The sequence below is a fragment of the Anoplophora glabripennis genome, unplaced genomic scaffold, assembly GCF_000390285.2.
Source record: "Anoplophora glabripennis isolate ALB-LARVAE unplaced genomic scaffold, Agla_2.0 scaffold64, whole genome shotgun sequence".
Classification (NCBI taxonomy): Eukaryota; Metazoa; Arthropoda; class Insecta; order Coleoptera; family Cerambycidae; genus Anoplophora; species Anoplophora glabripennis.
The window spans coordinates 52,618-73,463 of NW_019416216.1; the positions used below are offsets into that span (position 1 = coordinate 52,618).

Sequence of the window (20,846 nt, forward strand, 5' to 3'; positions counted from 1 at the left end):
ACAGCCAGTGACTTTATAGCCAACGCTGAATTGGAGTTGTATACTATGACTCATATTAATTAACTAAGTATCATATGCACTTTACTGATGAACCTTTTAAACTTTTCCATATAACGAGTAAACATTTTTATTATTTATTTGACTGTTTTCATTAAAACGTAGAGTCCAATAAAATCATCCTTAAAAGTAATGTTTATTAAAAAAATATAAAAGTATATGCATTTAATTTTTACATTTTCTTTATAGGTTTCTGCTTTTTGGAAAACTTTTCATTAAAATATACTTACTATTTTTTTTTACTAAAAAATGTGTGGTATTTATAGAGAAATATTTTTATATTAGAAAATATCCATACCTGTATAACATTTTTAGTGTCTAATTTCAATAAATAAGTGTTTAACAAATATTTTAGTTCATTTTAGCAGTTTAAGTCATTGTTTAGAATTAAATATTTGGTATTACCATTCAAATAAACGCTCTATTAACTCTAAAAAAAAATCTTTAATTCGCCAAACACTAATACATTTGATCACTTTCAATTAAATAATTCCTTCAGTGTATTTTGTACCGCTTTACACTGGATTAATAGCAATGGTTTAATTTAGTGCCAATGACCATTCTTATCATCTGAAACATCTAATTATAGCGACACAAATATACAATCGCAACATTCACCATCATGTGGTATCAACGAAGCTAATACCGTGATTTAGATGTTGTAACTCCCGTGTGACATTACGAGAACTAAGAAATTTCCGATAAGCCTGATTTGACACACTGACAGGAGGGTATTGTGTAAGAAACATAGGGAAGCTTATCCAGAGATAACACAATCCGATGGCGACTTTTCCGGCGTATAGTAGATACGTGAATGTTTAAAGAATATATTCGTCAACTGTACGAATTCGCTAGAGTATTGGAGAATAATTGGAAATTTTCCGTGTTTGTGACTTTCACTTATATTTTTAGAGGTGACACCAGTTATAGGTATATAAAAATAGGTGGTGTATAAACTCGTTACGCTTTATTTAAAATTTGTGAACGTTTAAACTGTGAACTAAGAGATTTCTAAATGAAAGAAATATTATATAAAATTTTTGTTCATCAAAAGAGTTACATTTTATCTACGATTATTTTGACCAGAAATAGTCTTTATCAAAGAAAAAAAATACAGCAGTTTCCCCTCCCCGATAGTACCTAATCCTTGAATATTCTGTACACAAATTTGCTCTTCCTCATTATCCTTTTACATAATGAACTATCAATCAACAGGGATGGGCAGGTAGACAATCGCGACGTAGAAAATACAATTGTCTACGCGTAGACAATGACCTAGATGTAGACATAATTTGGAAGTGTCGACAATGTAGACAATGTCAACATTGTAGACAATGTCAAAATTAATAAAAGTGTATAATTAAATAAAATATTACTTTATTGTTTAAAACATCTTTAAAATTGTAGTAAGTATAACAAAATAAAAATTAACATTATAAGTTGCTGATGACTGTCAGAATAACAGAAAATTAACAATTTTGTAAAAATATTTTAAATTTTTTTCATTTTTATATCTATCATTTATCACTACCCTTCATTTATATAATCAACAAATTTAGAGGCCTGAAGTTCTTTTATTTTAGGTGAATAGTACATATGAATTAATTTTCTGGAGCGTTCAAAAGTTAGTTGATTTCTAGCAGTTGTATGAATATTACTCGTTTGAAAAAAAAACCTTCAATTTGCGCAAACGACGCACGTATTTGTAAAAGTCTAATCGCCAATGTCGACATATTAGGATGTATAGGTTTACCATTTTCCAGAATATTAAGGTTTTTTGTCTTTTTGGGGTATTTTCACATATTAAACATTTTGCGACATATTTTCTAACGAATTTTACTAATTCGAATCATAGAAGGCCACAATTGGAATTAATTTTTCGTCCGCTCAATAGAATAGCTGTTCAATATTCTTTACACTGTTTACATAGTCTACGCGAAGTCTACGTGTAAATGTCAACAATTAATGTTCACAAAAATCACATTAAGTAAAATGATCAAAATGCCCAATATTGACTGAAAATATACTCAATAATTTCACTCAATGGATTAATTCCGTACCTTTATTGCTTTCACTCACACCGATCTTTTTACAGTGTAGTAACTTACTAAATTGAAGTAGGAACATTTTATTAAGAAAGAATACTGCATCAAACTTTATAAAAATTGTGTGAAGATACGACCACTATTTTCGAAACACAAGTTGTACCGATATGTGATCGATCACGCTGGAAAACAATATTTCATTAAATATTAAGTGGGACATTTTCAAGCAATTCTGGTAGAGATGTTCCAGAAAAATCCTGTACACATGACCATGTAACCGTGCAGGCAGTAAATATGGTCCCACCACATAATTGTCAACAATCCCAGCCCAGATATTAACAGAAAACTTCTATTGATGATGTAACCTGTGAACGGCGTAAGGATTTTCTTCGCCCCAAATGTGACTATTATATTAAAACAGCTATCTCTTATAAAATATGCCTCGTTTGTCCATAATACACTTCTAGAAAGTCTTAGTTCGTCGTTAATTTTATTCAAATACCATTCGGCAAATTGATCTTTATTGGGATAATCAGCTGGAATTAACGATTGCACTTTTTGAATGTGAAACGGATGCTTCTAGTATTCCTTTAATAGCCTCCATACAGATGTTTGGCTTATGTGCATAGCAAGGGCAATGACACGACTGCTTGTTTTCGGGTTATTTTCAAATTGTTGTAAAACTTGGTCCTCAAAGTCAACATTTCGGACAATACGATTGGCTCCCGAATCTATTTTCACCAGTATCTTGAATACGCTGATCGAAGCTTGAAAATGATATATGACAGGGACGCTGAGGATGCTGCTCCGCATAAATTCGCCTTGCTTCGTTAGCATTGCCGTAAGCTGCTCCGTAGGCAAGATGCATGCCAGTAGATCAATATTTATTTTGTTAAATGATGCATTATCAATCAAACACTAATTTATCTAACAATGACTAATTTGTGACACGTACAATGACAACTACGAAAACAGTTGTAGTGTAGGAATAGTTATTCTGTAACACTCTGTATAGCAAACATTTTCTGCACTGTCACGTCTTGTTTGTTCTTTCCTTCAAAGAAAAGTCGCACGTAATTGTTAGTCATGAACCCATAATTGGATACAAACAATTGCTTGTTTTATTTACAATTAATTGTTTCCAATTATTTGTTTGTATTTCTTTTATTATTTGTATTAGTAGCACCGTTATCAATAAATTAAAAAAAGCTGCGTCGAATATAATTCTTTTTTCTTTTCATTGCAGTTCCCGATAAACTGAAATGAAGAAATAATGGTTAATTCCTTAAAATATTCCTTAACTTGTCGCTATCTAGTACTCTTTCAACTTATTTAGAAGATATCCAAGGACTACACAATATCATACAAATGTTTTTCTTATCAGCGACACTCGAAGGATAGTTTATACAAATTGATAGGCATTTCTTCAAGGAATCAGTAATAGACGTAGTGTCTACCATCTGTCAATACCTATATTTGCATGCATTTTTCATATTTTGTATTGTAATTGTAATGAATAGTCGATTCTTTCGATTTTCCTTGACACGCCACTCTATACTACACTAGGCACAGAAATTAAGGGATATTAAAAAAATCACAAAATTTTGGGTGATTTTCAAGGAGCTTTAACTTGGAGGGAAATGTTCGTAGAGGGAATAAAAAAAAATGAAATTTAAGCTTCAAGTGTCTAGTTTTCAGATATGTAGTTTAAAATTTTTTAGCGTGAGTAGTTTTTGAGTAATCATAAGAAAATCAACCGAAAAAAAATTTGTAGATTTTTGCTTTTTTTTAAAAAAAAAACCTATGGACTTCAAGCAACATTATCCTGCATGAGAATGATAGTCAGGACATGTGGTTCAAGGATATCGGTGATGTACCTTTCGGCAGTCAATGATGGGAATGATTATCAACTGAGTTCTGGTATTAATGGATGAAAAAACAAATTTCCGTTGATTTTCTTATGATTACTGAAAAACTGCTGACACTAAAAAATATTTTAAACTGCAGATCTGAAAACTAGGCACTTTTGTTTATTCTCTCTACGACCATTTCCCTCCAAGTTACAGCTGTTTGAAAATCACCTAAAATTTTGGGATTTTTTAAAATATCTCTTAATTTATGTGCCTAGTGTATTATTTTCTTCAGTATATGTATATTCAAACTAGAGAAAAGTAACACTGTATTACAATACAATGTTATTCACGTTGATGATATTCCCAACATAGTTTCGCTTAAATTGGTAGTAAGAGACTCAAATAACCAATAACGGACGTCTACCATCTGTGATATGACTTTATATCCATGGTACACTATCAGAATTTAAATAGAAATGAAAACGTTCTTAAGTAAAATTTCAGTTGAAGGGTTTTACGAGCATTTAATTCAAACAAAGCAACTAAAACTCATTAACTCATTATTAACGTAACTCAAAGTTGACTAAATTTAACTAATATACATACTAAATCCAATTTCTACGGGAAATAACCTTGCAATAATGCCCAAATTTAAGAGTTGAGAAACACTGCAATAAAATTAATTGACCATTCATGACTCACTCGCGACTGAGTCGAGAAAATTGCGTGATTTTATGTTATAGTTCAGACTCGTTAAGGTCTGTCAACTACGAGAACATTAATTTTAATTAAGGAGCTACTGTAAAGAAGCAACAGCATTCAGTAAATAGCGCGGAGGTAATTTCGACAGTATCTCGCCGTAATTATCTAAGTGCGAATGTCAATGGCATCTAAAAGGCAACCGAGTGGTGGAACTTCGTTTGTCACTTCTAATATCGAACCAAGACGCATCGAAATGAAAAAATTACTGAGCGTGAAACTCTTTCGAGCAGTTATCCAGGAAATATCCACAGCGGTATAAAAAATGAAACAAATTAAAGTATATTGTGCGAGATCTGTCGGAAATATAACTCCACCCGATAACAAATTGGTATTAAGTGGTACTGACTGCTTCGAGATTATTGAATTTTGCGAATTGATTAATAGTGATTAATAGACCATAGAAATTAGGTGTCCTGAAGTTAATAAGACAACAAATTTATCGTTTTGTTTTTTTGCGCAAATTGCTTGGAATGTCCTAAAAGTGTCACTGTATCTAAAATCAGTGACACGTCGTTCAGATTTTATTGGCAAAGGTTATTTATGACATCAATGTATTTTGCTCTCTGAGAAGAAGAAGCAGACAAAGTTTATGGCTTGAGATATACAAACTAGACGTTAATATGTTAATACTAGATTAATTATTGTTAGGAAAATTGGCAACAGATATTTTGATGATCCTGAAGAATTTTGAAAACTGATGGAGCAACTACTAGCTCTATTTGCAACGAGAGAGTTAAGAGCAATCGAACTACTGAGCAAAATATTTATGGAATTATCTAAATATGAAACTTCCGAAACTCAATTATGGAATAAAGAAAATAGTAACTGACATATAATTTTGGACTTTGAACAAAAACAAACCTGTTCAACAAATAATGTGGAGTGGAAAGCATAATAATAGATCTAATCCACAGGAGAGAAAAGAAAAGACATTGTGGGTACACATGTTCGCAAGTGACCCATTTTTAAGCACAACGTCAAGAACGCCGCCGGATGCACCACGGGGTTCCCGGAAGACGACCCCTGCAGAGTGGCGCCAAGGAGCAGGGACTTCTACCAGCAACTACCAATATACCTACGACCGTCTCCACACAGAAGACACTCTCCAGCAAACCCTCAAACCGTCAACACGTCTTTTCCCACAAATTTAGTTTTCAATAAAATTATTTATTATTACCGTTGAGAGAGCGTTTTATTCTTGCTGTACAGCGAAAGAAACCCACAACATTACTGGAGGAAAAGTTAAAGATGACCATCCATGTGATATTATTCATTGATCAAATTGCGGTTAAACCTATGAAATGATCAAGATATAAGTGAACATCATCAACTTTTAGTAATTTTTACGTGAAAGTAGGAGCATGTCATTTAATCAGGTAATATATTTAGTTAGCACCAGCTTCTATTTTTCTCATGCTAGTTATGGGTATTCAGAGAAAAACCAATATGAAATTGGATAATATTGAGGATATAGATTTGAGAAGAAAATATACCTGACTCAAACTTTGTGACAGAAAAAAGTGTCAAAAGTAAATGACTTTTTACACTAATGTTATAAAATTATATTTACACATTACAACAAGAAACGTTAATTTTAATGTGTAAAAAATATATATACCGCTCTCACTTTATCTTCGATACCTATTCTCAAGTTTCTTAAAATTTAATAATACTGATTGCTACAGTTTCATTTCTGATATAAAAAATTTGGAACACTTGCAAAATGAATATTTATCTAAAGGCAAAGCATATTACATACCTGATAAGCGCTTAGATTTATAGATGATACTTCACTTCCGAAATGTGTACCCTGTAAAAAAATGGAATGCTATTAACATTATTGGGTACTAAAGGGGCTATAAGGTATTAAATTTGGCTATAAAAAGCAGCATAGCTATCATCGAACTGCAGATTGAAAGAGTTTGAACATTATTTACCTAGTTTTTGATACATTGTATCTTTGCTGCGATTTTTCATCTTTGGAAATGTATAATTTCATAGAGACATTAATTCTCAAATGACTATAAAACATTTTTCTTGAATGATGCATAGAAACATAAGTGTACAACTATATTAAGTGAAGAACAAAATTAATACCTTTATAAGAATAATCATAATTATGGGTTTATGATATTTGATTGCAACGAAAATGAAGATACATGCATAGACTGCAGAATATGCTCCCAGTAAATGAACACCAACATTAAAAGAGATATACTGCTTAATGATAATTTTTTTATAAACGCATATTAGCAACAAACTGATCGCACTAGAATAATTTTCTCTGAACTATTTGGCAGTACTGTCAACTGACGTGAATTCTATTAAACTATTAAAATAAACCACAACGAAAATATTTCATGTCAGCGCGTTTTTGGTTCACTTAACGTGCTTTACAATACTATTGCGAAATTGCTCAATTTTTAATTGCACTACTGCAATGTCGCTGGATGTTATTTTTTCCTGTCAGTTCAATTATTAAATCACGTATATCCTTCCACGTCAATTAAAAAATTGATAAATTATTTGTGTAGCGTTTGCCATCAATTTCGAAATGCTTTTTTTAATTCAGCGAACTTTATTAACGGCGTCAACAAAACAAAGTCGTACACTGGACTCATAAAATGTCATCAATATTTGTTACGGAAGGCTACTAGTTATTATTTCCCAGCATGTTATTTTCAATGATTAAAAGTAAATATATTTTGAAAATGATTCTGTTTCTAGCGCTAAATGAACCCGTCGTTAGCTGGCAAACATGTTTTTCAAATGTGCAATGTTTTTCGTTAGCAACTTGTACAAAACAGGATAAGCTGGACTAAACATCCACTGCAAAATGTTTCAAAACAAAATATGAGACGAAAAAATAAATAGATGTATATATAAGTATAAAATGTGATAAAATATATGGTGCTCTGTTTGGAATGAGAAAATCTATCTGCGTCTCCACAGACCGAGAATAAATAGACGCATACAAAGACAATGTGTGTGTATCAAATTCTTTATGTTAAATCTACCATACAGAACTAATCTGGACAACACAAATGATTTATGTGCATATTTACATTGAAGAGTCTTTCTCATACCCATTTAGGCCACAAGAATTGAAACAAAGTGTAACAAGGTCGCGTTATGAGTTCGTACAGCATAATAAACCGATTGCATAGTTTATTCAAAACAGAAACTAATAGTCGTGTTCATCCATACATTACACTCAATTCCGTTGTGTTTCTCCTTTTGTACACGTTTGTGGCAATATCGAAATTGTGTAATGCGACTGCTCTGAAAGAGTTCTAACGATTTAACTAAGACCGATTGTGTTCACGCTGTAGGTATCTGTTTAGATCGGGAGTATGTTTTTGTTGTTATTCTGCATGCAATCTAAATCATCTGATTTAATTGTGTTTGTTCAGTGGTAAAACGCCTTAGTATTACCATGAAGAATGTGTTGGTACTCAGGCATGCTGTTGATGAAATTAAGGTTAGATAAACATATTGCAAATGTTTGTATTTGACATAGAATACATTCAGAGTATATTCCAGTAAAGAAATTGACTGATATTAAATATAAAACGTTATTTTAATTATGAGCTATAAAAAGTAAGATCCTTGAGACATTGCTGAAAACAGTTGCTCCAAGATCGAATTCAGAAACTGTCGTAATCATTTGAATGTCCTCAGTTGAAGAGTAAAAACATTGTTTTATAGATAACTTTAATTTTGAAAGCAACTAGAAATCACTGAAAAATAGGGTAAATTCAAGCACCATATTACCAAAGCATTGTTTACAATTTTGGCACACGGCGTCGGTGTGTCGTCTTTCAGGAAGTTAGTTTCCCTCGCACCACTTGAAATGCAAAAGCTGATGACTCCATTAAAGAAAAATGTTCCTAACATTTGCTTTCTGTTTCATAGTGACAAATCTTAGAAAAATATTATGTTTCAAGTCGTGAACTCATGAAATGAACACAGTAGCAATTTAACGTGTTTGACCTTAATATGGAGTCTGCTTATATATAAAAGCAGGCACCTATCTTTTCACATGGCCCCACTTTATGTGTGAGAGTATGTCATTTTTGTATTCGTTTTTGTTTGTCTATACAACAAGGACACCTCCTTATCTACATACAGGAACACCACAGCGGAAATGGTACAGCAGTTTGGGAAGGAGTAGATTAAACAAAATAAGGCTTCTAGGAAAGTTTATGGAACACTATTTATTTTTTCATTTTTGTTCAGTAGTATACCCAAATATCTCCATCAATATTCTAGAGAATTTACAGTTGAATTTTCTTTTCGTTTGAAAAAAATTTGTAGCACCATTATATCATTCACCAAACATTGTCAGTTTGGTGTTATTTATACAAATACCCTCATTTTTATGCATTACACCTAAGATTAAATGTATGACAACTGAAGGGTGAAGAAAGAGTATAAATACTTGGAATAAAACACAGCATTGTAAAAAGGAACCTAGACGTTTGTATTCATCTGAGCTTTTGATTCAGTAAACCGCATCAAAGGAGGTTGTTTATTTCGCAGCGAAACAGAAAAACCAATCGTTCTATAAAACTCCCAAGTCATTTTCTAAATGACAGGGCAAGTTGCTGAGTGATGAACAAATGATGACAGTTCCATTGAAAATTATAGGCTGTCTCCCTTTCACTATATCGTATGTTATTTGATTTGGTGTCTTTTAACTTAGTAGTTGTTAGTTATTCTAAAAAATAGGTATTTACGAGGGTATGTTAAAAAGTAGCAGCAAATTTAATATTTTGAGATATTCAATTAATGGTACAAATAGCAATTAATTTGTCAACGCAGTCAGTGACTGTACTTTTTCCAAAATAAAACATTTCTTTACGAAGATAATTTATCAAAAAATATCTGGTTGGCCTATTTCTTTACAATATGGCTACATCTGCACTTGTACCATCTTGCATATTTATCAGGTTACAGAAATTTTATAAATATGTAGTTATTTCTTATGCGTATCGCAGAGCTGCCGCGAACCGCGTTCGCTGGAAATTCATTTTATTTGATCAACGTCAACGTAATATTGGGGCGCTTAAAATTATCTGCATGGCCCCGAATGAGACGGCGGCGCGGTGGATTCAATCCCCGTATGTAAAATTTACATTCATGTCATACGCCCGTGCGAATAAAACAAAGGCATTGAGAAATTGCCGTTCGGAACGACGAAACGGTTTCGTTATCAGGTCCCGCAATATATTGAAAGAATTTGACTGCGGTTAAATTCGACTGAATGCGATACGTCACGAATGATTTAAGAGAAATTTTGACTTTTATTTGTGTTTTCAGGTTGAAAAAAATGGGAAAGCACCCGGACATGAAATAAATATTACAGACCTGCTAGACAATCTAGTCAGCTATAAAAGGTCTAGGAAACATGCAAAAGAAAACCCAAAAAGGTTACGGTAATTATTAGTAAACTGATGACATAATTAATAGAAACAGAAAAGAAACGAGCATACTTTTTTTCATACTGAAAAAGTTATATTGCATACCAGGAGTATAATAATGAAGAACTAGTTCCCCGTCAAGCAGTGTTTAATGCTAAAGGGCTTAATACGTGTGCACGTCCTTTCCAATTTATTTGCGTTATAGGATCTTGTCGAAAATTGACTCGTAGTTATCTAAGAATATTTTCTCTCTCTAAAAACACAGGACAAAAATCATTGTCGCAAAAAAACTTTTTCCCGATTTCAAATATGGGGAAGACCGATTACCTGGATCCCTTATTGTCTGCATCGCTGGGTCTCTCTTCTGCCACTCGCTTTCAAAGAGTATGACCACAGATCGAATTTGGTAACTTTCAACTGAGAAGTTTTTAACAAAATTTTATATTTGGTACTGCGAGTATCTATGTCACTGTCTTTTTGTAGGCGTTTTTTCCCTATACACTATTTATAAAATCTCCACAGAGTACTTCATTTGGAGGCTAGTTGAAGCTTGTGTAGACCTCATGAGAATAGGTACCTACTACTGTGGTTTGGAGAGCGTCTTTTGTTTATTTGTAATCCCATGAGGTTTTCGCTACAGGCCCAGAGTCTGGTGCACTTATAGTAAAGGGGTAAATATCCTCATTATTGAGTGACCCCACCCCATTCTATGGTTGTCGTGCGTTGTCTTTGTCTATTCCCATTGTCCCCATTAGGTCATCCCGTGGCGTGGTGTATGGCGTGCAGTGCTAATCTATTGGCAAAGTGTACGAAAAATTTAGCGGAAAAATGTGTTGAGGTGGGAGGTAGCTATGTAGAGTAGAAGTCCAAATTGAAATTTTGATTTTAAAATTTGTATTCGGACAATATTTGAATATTTGAATTTGAAAATAATAAATAATGGTACTTCTATCTTGAGTATTTTCGTGTTTTTTTAATTTATGAGCACCCTGTATATCTAATCTAAGATGTTGGTATGACGGTCTCATTTTTTCGAGAGGCAGAACGAGAGTGACATTTTTCGATAAAGTCAAAAACAAAAGAGTCTCTCCTCTTGTCAACTCCATCCGTCGACATACTGTATATTTGAGTGATTTTTTTTGCAGTGTATATTATGTACATCACTGTAATTATATACAGGGTCATCCGTTAATAAGCATAAGAGTGATTTTTTTCTCTAAATGGAAGTTAAAAAATAATGAGAAATTAATTGTCTTATTTTGATTAGTGTGACTACCTGATCGAACGATGTCGCAACTTTTCTGGTCCACCCTGTATATGCAATGTTACAATCATGTCCGTGGCAACAAAATAAAGTCACAGAGAAATTACTATTCTGTTATCAAGCCCTGCCATAGGACATCGAAAGAATTAGGCTGCGGCTAAATTCGGCCGAGTGTACCTATCGCACTCGTCACGAATGATTTAAGGGAAATTTTGGCTTTTATTTGTGTTCTCGGGCTGATTGCCTGAACGGCCCACGTTACAAATTACGGCATCAGCGCGGCTAACGCGATCCGGGCGTCAGCTGGCGAAATAATAAGTCACAGGCCTCCATGTTAATTCTTTGCTCTGAGCTCGGCATTAAGTTTTGCTTAAAGAAGTTATTTTCGCCCCTTTCTAAATTGTTAAATATAAATTTCGCTATTAGCTAAATGGTTGTTTTCGGTGCCATTATGCGTTATTTATGGGTCAATTTATTTAGCAATTACTCCAGTATGTTCGAATTCTCGAAGGGAACTAATGTGAATAAAACAAAAAGTGAGGTTATGTACCCGAAATTGTCTGAAATTTATGCAGATTGTATAAAATAAAACGCAAATTTGAATGGAGCGGTAAATGAGTTCTTCCCTTACCATTTGCATTTTACTTTGAAAAATTTATTAAAAGGCATTAAAAAAAACCTTACAAATCTTTAAGAATATCACATTTCTCCTTTATTTTATATGTTCCCATGAAAAAAATATAACAGTATCATCACCATATATGTCTCGATATATGTTGACCAATATCTTGAACAATTAATTGAGTCAAAAATGATAGTACAGTTTTAGAAAATTGATTCAAATGGTCAAGAAGAGTTTGAAGCGAATATACTAAATAATTGTATTAGTTGTTAGGAAATATTGATAATAGATCAGGTAGAATTAATAATAAATAGGTATGTCTTTTACGTTTCTATTTGTTTTGTTTTTTCTTCATCTTTTTGCATTGTATAAAAATGAAAACAATTAATAATAATTAGACATCAGAAATTTTGTGGCGACATTCAAATAAATAAACAGTAGTATGTAACGAACATTAAGCTAGTAAGCGGCAATACCCGGTGTAGAAATAGGCTAAATCTGTGGTCAAGCCATGTGCCGCTCTATGCTTACAATAATACACAATGCTACTGACTGCCATAGAAACACGTGCCATACATTCGACTAAGCAAAGCGTCAAACTCACATATGCACAAACGACAATGGTCAACGTCCCTCGGCAAAAAAATATGAATTATCCACCGGCACGCCAGGCCGACAGGTGCCTTTAGATACATACGTATTGAATAAATTAATTGATGCGAAGCTTCAGATCAAAGGCAGATATGTACATATTGTATAATGATGCGGATAATGGGATTAATAAAATGTGAAGAAGTTGATGGTTTGACACCGTTACTAAAAATATCATCTATTTGAACTATCAATTTCTTATATATTTTATGGTAAATTCCGTCTGAAGCGTTTTGTGTAGAAAAATGGACACTGCCTTTTTTTGTTTCATACTATTATGCAAATACTTACATATTGTGGTTTTATTGATTTTTTTTGTAATAATTTTGATTGTGAAAATGTTTACTTTGCCCAGGCGCCAATAAAACTCGTCTTATAAAGCGATTCGGTTAGAGCTTACTCTTTCTCAGGGTGCATTTCACTATGTTGATCTTTTTTGAATTTTTGGACATTATATTGAAAATAAAAATACAATTTAACATTTAATAAACAGAATGTATTGTATAATTAAGTTTTCAAACGATTGACAAATTTTATCTTCTTAGTTACTATTCTAAATTTATTTACTATCCTATTATCCTATTCTGGTTATAGAGGGTGAAATTTTGAAATTATATTCGACTTTTGTGTTTTAATAAAAATTTCAAAATTATAAATACGAATTCGTACGATTGGAGTTTAAATTGGCCAATTCGTAAAATATGCAACTCACGTAACGCTTGAGGGTATCGTTGGTTGCGACGATGCAATCTCATACTGATCGATGTCTGATCCGTATGGTCAATGTAGAAGAACTGGTCCCTTGTACTTGATCTTCCAAAGGACTTATCGTTGTAATTTTTTTATCGCACTTCACTACTTTTTAAATTGGAAGTTTATCCCAGGCACTTTTGTTTAAATTGCACTTATTCCCATTGTATAAATTCCTGTGTGTATTTGGTTATTTGAGAAATTATAACTACTGGAAAATTCTGATTTTTGACACCTGTCAGAAGACTATTTGCTGTCTTTAACGTTTAAAACCGGTAACTTGTTGTTGTTTATTTACTATTGACTTGCTTTTGTTTATTTTAGGAATGTTTGAACGATGTTTCTGGTTCGACAAATTATGAAAGACTGGCTACTAGAAGCCCCGTACTAGTTTTTATAAACTGAACAAATGAAGCCGTCGTTAGGAAACGTTATTTTGAAACTTCATGAAATTTTTAAACTGGAATTATGCTTTTATGTATGTACTAAAACTTATTCTATATGTTAATTTGAATTCATCATTTTCTCATATATAGTATTGCACATCCCTGGTGTCACAATCCTCTATTTTTCTAATGTGAATATGTCACAATTTTCAAAATTTCGTTATATTATTTAGTTATGTATCGTTATCGGCTTATAATATCATAACAATATGTATTATTATAATGCAAAGAGTGAAGTTATAAGAAGGCAACGATTGTGCCACTTTTTGTTTGAATAAAATTACTTAAAATAGAACCCGGCCTACAACCAACCCTGTACCACATTGCAGCCGCCCTAATATTTCTGATCTAATAATAATATAATAAAAAAATATATAATATGTATTTGAAGTTGAATGAACATAAATTTATTGCAAGCTGTCAACGAAAATAGAAGACCTATTACTCATTCTACAAAGGAATTACTCTTAAAATATGCAGAAGACTAGGAATTGATGAGAAAAGATATATACTATCACAGAAAATATAAATAAAAAAACATGTTTATCGAGTTTGGGTTGTCTGAATATGAAAACTTTTTTTATGATTCGGTTTCATCCCGATATCGTGAATAAATATGTTTTCTATCATTTCGAATGTAAATCATAAAAGATTGAATCTATTTGCCAGGACTTCACGTCGCGACGCCGGGTGAAACGGAATTAAATTTTGCATAAATCCTGCAAAATAAGTTAAAAAAACACCATTTATCCCAAGCAAAAATAACTCCTACTAACCCAGAGAGTTTTATTGCTGCATAAAGTGTAGCCCTGCGATTCGGTTTCTATTTTGAAATGGTTTTATGAAATTATGAAAAGCAGCTGAAATATAAACAACTTTATGAGGTTTGAATAATAATTTTATATTTTTTATTACGGACGGCGCGTTGAGATATCGTGGAACTTCCCTTTGAACTTCAAGGTTGGCGACTACATACTCTTTCTTCGTCGAAATTTATATTGAAAGTAAGCGAGCTCCTACAGTTATTTGTTTTTCTGTTTTTCATCCCAAACGAACATGAACCATTTCCCACGTAGCCGTACTGCTAAAAATAGTCGTAATTTGATTTTTCCTTTTTTTGTAGCTTCCCCAGTTTTTTGTTCTATGTTTAGTGGCAGATAATTTGATTTTTTTATAGCAACCTTTGAAAAGTCACGAAGCAATTATAAAGTTATGTGGGAATATAATAATTTATATAATCTTTAATAAATATAACTACTATATACTATATAAAAAATAGTGGATATTTTATATTTCACTACATGCTTACGATGTTCCTAAGATAAGCCCGTTTCCCAGAAATATCAGCAAATTTTATTTTGGGTTTGTATTTTTATATTAGTTTTGTTTAGCATTCATCAAAGTTTCCACAAATTATCCAAAAAAATTTGGGCATAAACGCGGCATGAGAAATGGAGTCAATATCGAAATAAGAAAAGAAATATTGAAGTGCAAAAAATACAGAATAGTAACAATGTTGCGTGTTGCCGGGTGCTAATTGCTTATTGCTCCAGTCCGAGAGCCGCCTTATATTTCACGTCAATAATGTCAGCTAATACAGTCGGAACACGATGACGGACAGGAAAAAGGAAATAATGAAGATCAACCAATTTATAGCATGGCACAAACAATATTTTTATAGCGCAATTTTATTTACGACTGACGTTCGCTCTGAGTACTCATTTTATTTTATCCATAGATTGCAACCACTGACATGGCGAAAACCATGAAATTTTTCTGTAATTAAAGCGATGTCTGCAGAATGGCAGCATTAAAATTACTGTTAAATCTCTGGGGGAGACGCTGTTAACCGTCGTAGTTCCATGCGAAACTGAAACAAACACGAAAGTGAGCTGCCATAACGTCTCTTTAATTGGGTTGTTGACATTCTGCGACTCCCAATTACAACAAATGCCAACCCGTCTCCTAAATGTTAACTATTATACGGGGCGATTCGGTTTAAAGTGAATGAACTTAGCAGATCGACGCACGGGACTGAAGTGTGTAAAGAGATATTGTTCTTTTATTTCATAGTAACAGAAATAGACGTAAAATAACCAAAAAGCTAAAGCTACTCCTAATTTTTTAATTTGATATTAATGCAACACTAAAACTGCATAAAAATTGTCAAGAAAAATTATTTATTGAACAATCTTCAGAATTTATTTATTTCAAATTAAGCCATCCCGTATTATCTATCTGGCAACTACAAAATAATTGTAGGTGCACACAATTGTATGAACATTTCCCGTTGATAATATTAAAGTTGATGGTGCAGAGCATCCCAGAAGATCGCTCCCAGACTGACTTATAAACATCTCACATGCATAATGTATCAGCCCTGATGCAAAGCTGTTTGAATTATAACGTTAAAAACAAAGCTCGCCGAGCAGAAACAAAATGCAGTGACGTGAACGGTTTCGGATCCTCAAAGTTTTTGTCCGGATTAGAGATGACGTACGAGACGTCTAAGCACGTTTGCTGAGGTAAATTACCCAAACTCAAAATGGTATACACTGTTTTTGTAAATATTCGTCTCGCTTGACTATGTTCTACTGATAACAGCTACAAACGTCACGGTAAGTCATAGCTATTTAACTGTGCGCAATAAATGAGCTTCCATGTTCACGTCAGATAAATCTGCGCTGCTCTGTCTGTGCAGATTTGTCATAAGGGTTAATAATTGCATGACTAGTTGCCGTAACAAACTTGTTACGTGTTAATTGTTGTTCTGAAGGCAGTATAGTGAACTTGTTCATCATCTTCTACTAATGGCCCCTACACTTCGTAACGATAAATCGTAAACTGTGCAGTATAAAGCACGTTCAACATGTCAAATAAATATACACGAGGTCTGTTCCAACAAGAGTCAGGGATTGGTTCCGAACCATCAGAAATGTGCATCCAACTAATTCTTGGAATATATTCACTGAAGACACATTTAAAACTTAGCTGGTCAAACATTTCAAACGGTTTGTAACCAATCCCTAACTCTTGTTGGAACAGACCTACGGTTTGAGCTGTGCAAATAAATCGTTATAGTTCATCTTTACGTGTGTACAGCCCGTACAATATTTGTTAAGATAGAATTCCAAGAAAAGAATAAGCCAATAAAATTCTGGTATGAGAACTACCGTAACAATTTACCCCAGCAGGGGCGTGCCTTGAAATTTTTCGCCAATATCTTTCTACTTCGGATGCCCAATACGGACAATTCCTAGAAACTGACGCAGGGGTCTTCTTGGAATTCGATCTTAAAGTGTTACTTATTTATTATGTTTTGCAGCTGTTCGTATAACGATAAATCGTCGTAATATAACTCTGCAGTTAAAAGTCGTTTCGATTCTACAGTTTATAATTATTATGTGTGTTTCTTTAATATATCTTTAGGTGTTATCTTTTCTTTATACTTTGGGTTTCGAACCCAGTGTTGTGAGCTTATAGAACTCGTCTTTCTTGGTGATATGCACATGTAATTGTAAATCGTAGTGATTTAAATTCGCAGTTGAATATCAGTACGATATGAATTTTATTAAAAATGAACTTCCATGGCTTGTCTTATACCTAATTACTTCTACTTTAAATTAAGTTGAACACACGTTCCGTTTTATTTGTGAGGTTTCCAGTAATATTTTGAAAACCCTGCTGCCGATAATGAACTCGCAAAAAAAAATAATAAAGTTTTATAAAGGTTTTTACATGAAATGGTAAAAAATTGTACTTAATTTAATATAAGCCCCTTATGGCTTGAAGCTATAATGAAAAACCTAGACGCGAGGCTTTTTGCGACAGAAAATTAGTTCATGGTGAGCCTGAGAACAAACAGTTTTAATATATTTAATATTTATACATGCCTTTGGAGATTCAAAGTTAAAGGCGAAGTATTTAAATTCAGCCTTAAACAGAATAATTAATATTTAGCGCATACTCTCTTTTATCTTTTAAGTTAATGCAGAATTTAATATTGCTTCGGGTTTTAAGTCTAACAGAAAATATGCGAAACATTTTTGGAATATCTCTTTATATTTTAAACAGTGTTTCAGTGACTCAAATTCAGGTTAATATTATAACTCTTTGCATCATTAAGTTCACTTAAAAATTTCAGATGAACATAATTATTTCCTTAACTCCATTATCAAAATTCTTAAAATAGAGAAAAATAATACAGTCTGCATCAAAATATTTGTTTTTATTAATATGATCTTTAAATCTAGGTATACAGGCTGTTACAAATTCGCTTCTCACTACAGGGATCTCGGAAACGGTAAGAGATACGAAGTAGCTGAAATGTGGGCAAAGTTGCATAATCAGGAGACCAACATTATCCCTCTAAAAAATCAAGGCTAACATGATTAGTTTTCGAAATATTTGAAAAAAACTGAAATTTTGGAAATTCGTTTTTGTTTCATTTCAGCCTTGTTTTAGGTGATATTGAAAAAAGAAGAACTCTTTCTCATGGCAACTTTTTGCTCTCTATGGGATGGTATAATCAATTTTTATATTTAACGTTTCGTCTCTCCTGGACCATCATCAGCTTCATTTTTTTAAATACGACTCTGGAAATTATATAACATTTTTTGCAAGCCTTCATAACCCCCGATACTGTACTGCGTCAGCCCGAACCAAACTCAGACGTTTTGTCTCGAAAAGTTCATCTTCAATGTATTCATTCCAAAATAATTTTTTATTTAGCTTTCTATGTTTATTGGATTGCCGTACACTTTTAAGTGTCGTTAAACCCTGTGAAATCCACTTAGTATTTAAACTACATATTACCATCACGTTACAATACAATAAAACATTGTTTGAGTTTTAATCTTCATCACCTGTTCATACATAATTCGATAAGTTGTTGCGTCAAAGTTAAAACATTATTACAATTTTAATTTCATTATGACAAATTAATTCTTAAAATACTTTAAAAATTTACAGAAAATGTTTCAGTTTTGGCAAATGTTGAAAATGAAGATAAACATAATATGATCGGATTTATTATATCTGTAATCGCAACTGTGAAAGAGCATGTCAAATGTAAGAATATCCTGAAAAAAAAAGATCGAAATTTGTTTGAATTTTGAGCACTCAACAAACCTAGAAATAACTATGAGCACAGGATTAAAACTCTAATTATTGCAACGTGTGATGGTAATAGTTTAAACAACTAGGTGGATTTCACAGGGTCTAACGATACTTACAGTGTATGATAATTCAATAAACATAGAAGTCTCAAAAAAATTAGATACATTTGGAACGAATACCTGTCTTGAAGATGAATTTTTCGAGACAAAACGTCTGAATCTTATTCGGGCTGAGGCAAGACATTATTGGGGGTCACGAGGGCTTGCAAAAAATAATAAAATTTCCAGGGTGGTATTTAAAAAATGAAGTTGATGATGGCCCTGGAGAGACGAAACGTTACATATAAAAATTGATTATGCCATCTGATAGAGGGCAAAAAGTTGGCATGAGAAAGTGTTCTTTTTTCAATATCACCTCAAACAAGACTGAAATTAAGCAAAAACGATTTCCAAAATTTCGAAATCTAATCAAGATATCGTTGATTTTTAGAGGCATGATGTTGGTCCTCTGATTATGCAATTTTGTCCCCATTTAAGCTACTTCGTATCACTTACTGTTTTCGAGATCCCTGTAATGAGAAGCGAATTTTTAACGGCCTGTATAACCTCTAACTTTATTACACTTTTACATCTCCTGATTCCTTTGAAATGATGATATAAGTAAAATATATACGTTTGATAATTCGAAAATGATATCTAAATTAAAATGGGTAATAAATTGAAAAGTCTAGTTAATTATATAAATTTTTGAAAAAAAAAATTGTTGCTGAATGCAGATTTAGTACCAAAATTACATTTTTCTACAAACGTCAAAAAATGACAAGATTTGCGCATTGACAACAATATGCGCAGTGACACTTTTTTCGGATTCTTACGTTACCATGACACCGTGCGCGAAATACTTCGCGCACTAGGGTGCGAAGTATTTCGCACACTCCATGTAAATTAATAAGAGTTTTGTATTTCAATCTTTGAAAAAATGAAGCAAAACTCCAAATTATTATTTATTTTTAAATAAATAACAATTAAATACTTTTAAAATAATGATAGAATTTTTACAATAACTTTAGTTATTATTTACAATATTAACATTAATCGTACAACCAGTACACGAACCAATATTTATTCCTAAACCAAATAATTGCTTTATTTGTTTCACACCACTCTTTAAATTGCCGATATGCATTTTCATATTGGCGCTTCGATTTTCCCGGTAAAAGATTTGAAGTTACCAAATTGGCCGCATCTGCCAAATTAGGTACTACTTAGTTCATCGTCACTAGCAATTTCCATTATTTTAACTAATATCTGGCACTTAAAAATTGAAGACGCGAGCACAAATGTCACTTTAAAATAATTATTATTGTTGTCAACAACAGCCACTTTGTTTCCATAGTAACAGTGAAAATTTGATTAGGAAAGACATTTTAAGCCAGCTCAACACTATTTTCTATAATAAATTAGGCATTTTACTTATTTATAATATTTTTAAGAGATAGATTTTGACGTTAGTAGAAAAAATATTGTTTGCATCTCGTGCGCGAACTATTTTGGTGGTCTCGAATAATTTTTTAACTCGGCTTCGCCTCGTTAAAAAATTCAGTTCTCGATCACCAAAGTAGCATTTCGCGCACTAGATACAAAAATAACTATTTTCTGTAAATCCATATTTTTTTACTGAAAATATGTAAGGATGCTTTATTGTGATAAAATGAAAGCTAAATCTAAGATACAGATTATTTCCAATATTTGTCAGCGAAGCAACATTTTTTTGTAAATTCACGATAGTGGTGACTGCACGTCCATGACTTTTAGTATTCTGCTGGTTCCTCAGAGGAGAGTAGCTCCTGACAGAC

The 20,846-nt window shown here is 32.6% G+C and overlaps 1 protein-coding gene across 1 annotated transcript in view; it reads right to left on the reverse strand.

Annotated features, from left to right (window-relative positions):
* Nucleotides 1–20,846, reverse strand: part of LOC108906690 — a gene marked incomplete at its 3' end in the record, with an annotated part of 175,344 nt that overhangs the window by 36,704 nt on the left and 117,794 nt on the right. The window contains exon 5 of the mRNA XM_018710023.1: nt 6,477–6,527. Coding sequence (XP_018565539.1) covers nt 6,477–6,527 — 51 coding nt within the window. The remainder of the gene's footprint in view (nt 1–6,476; nt 6,528–20,846) is intronic.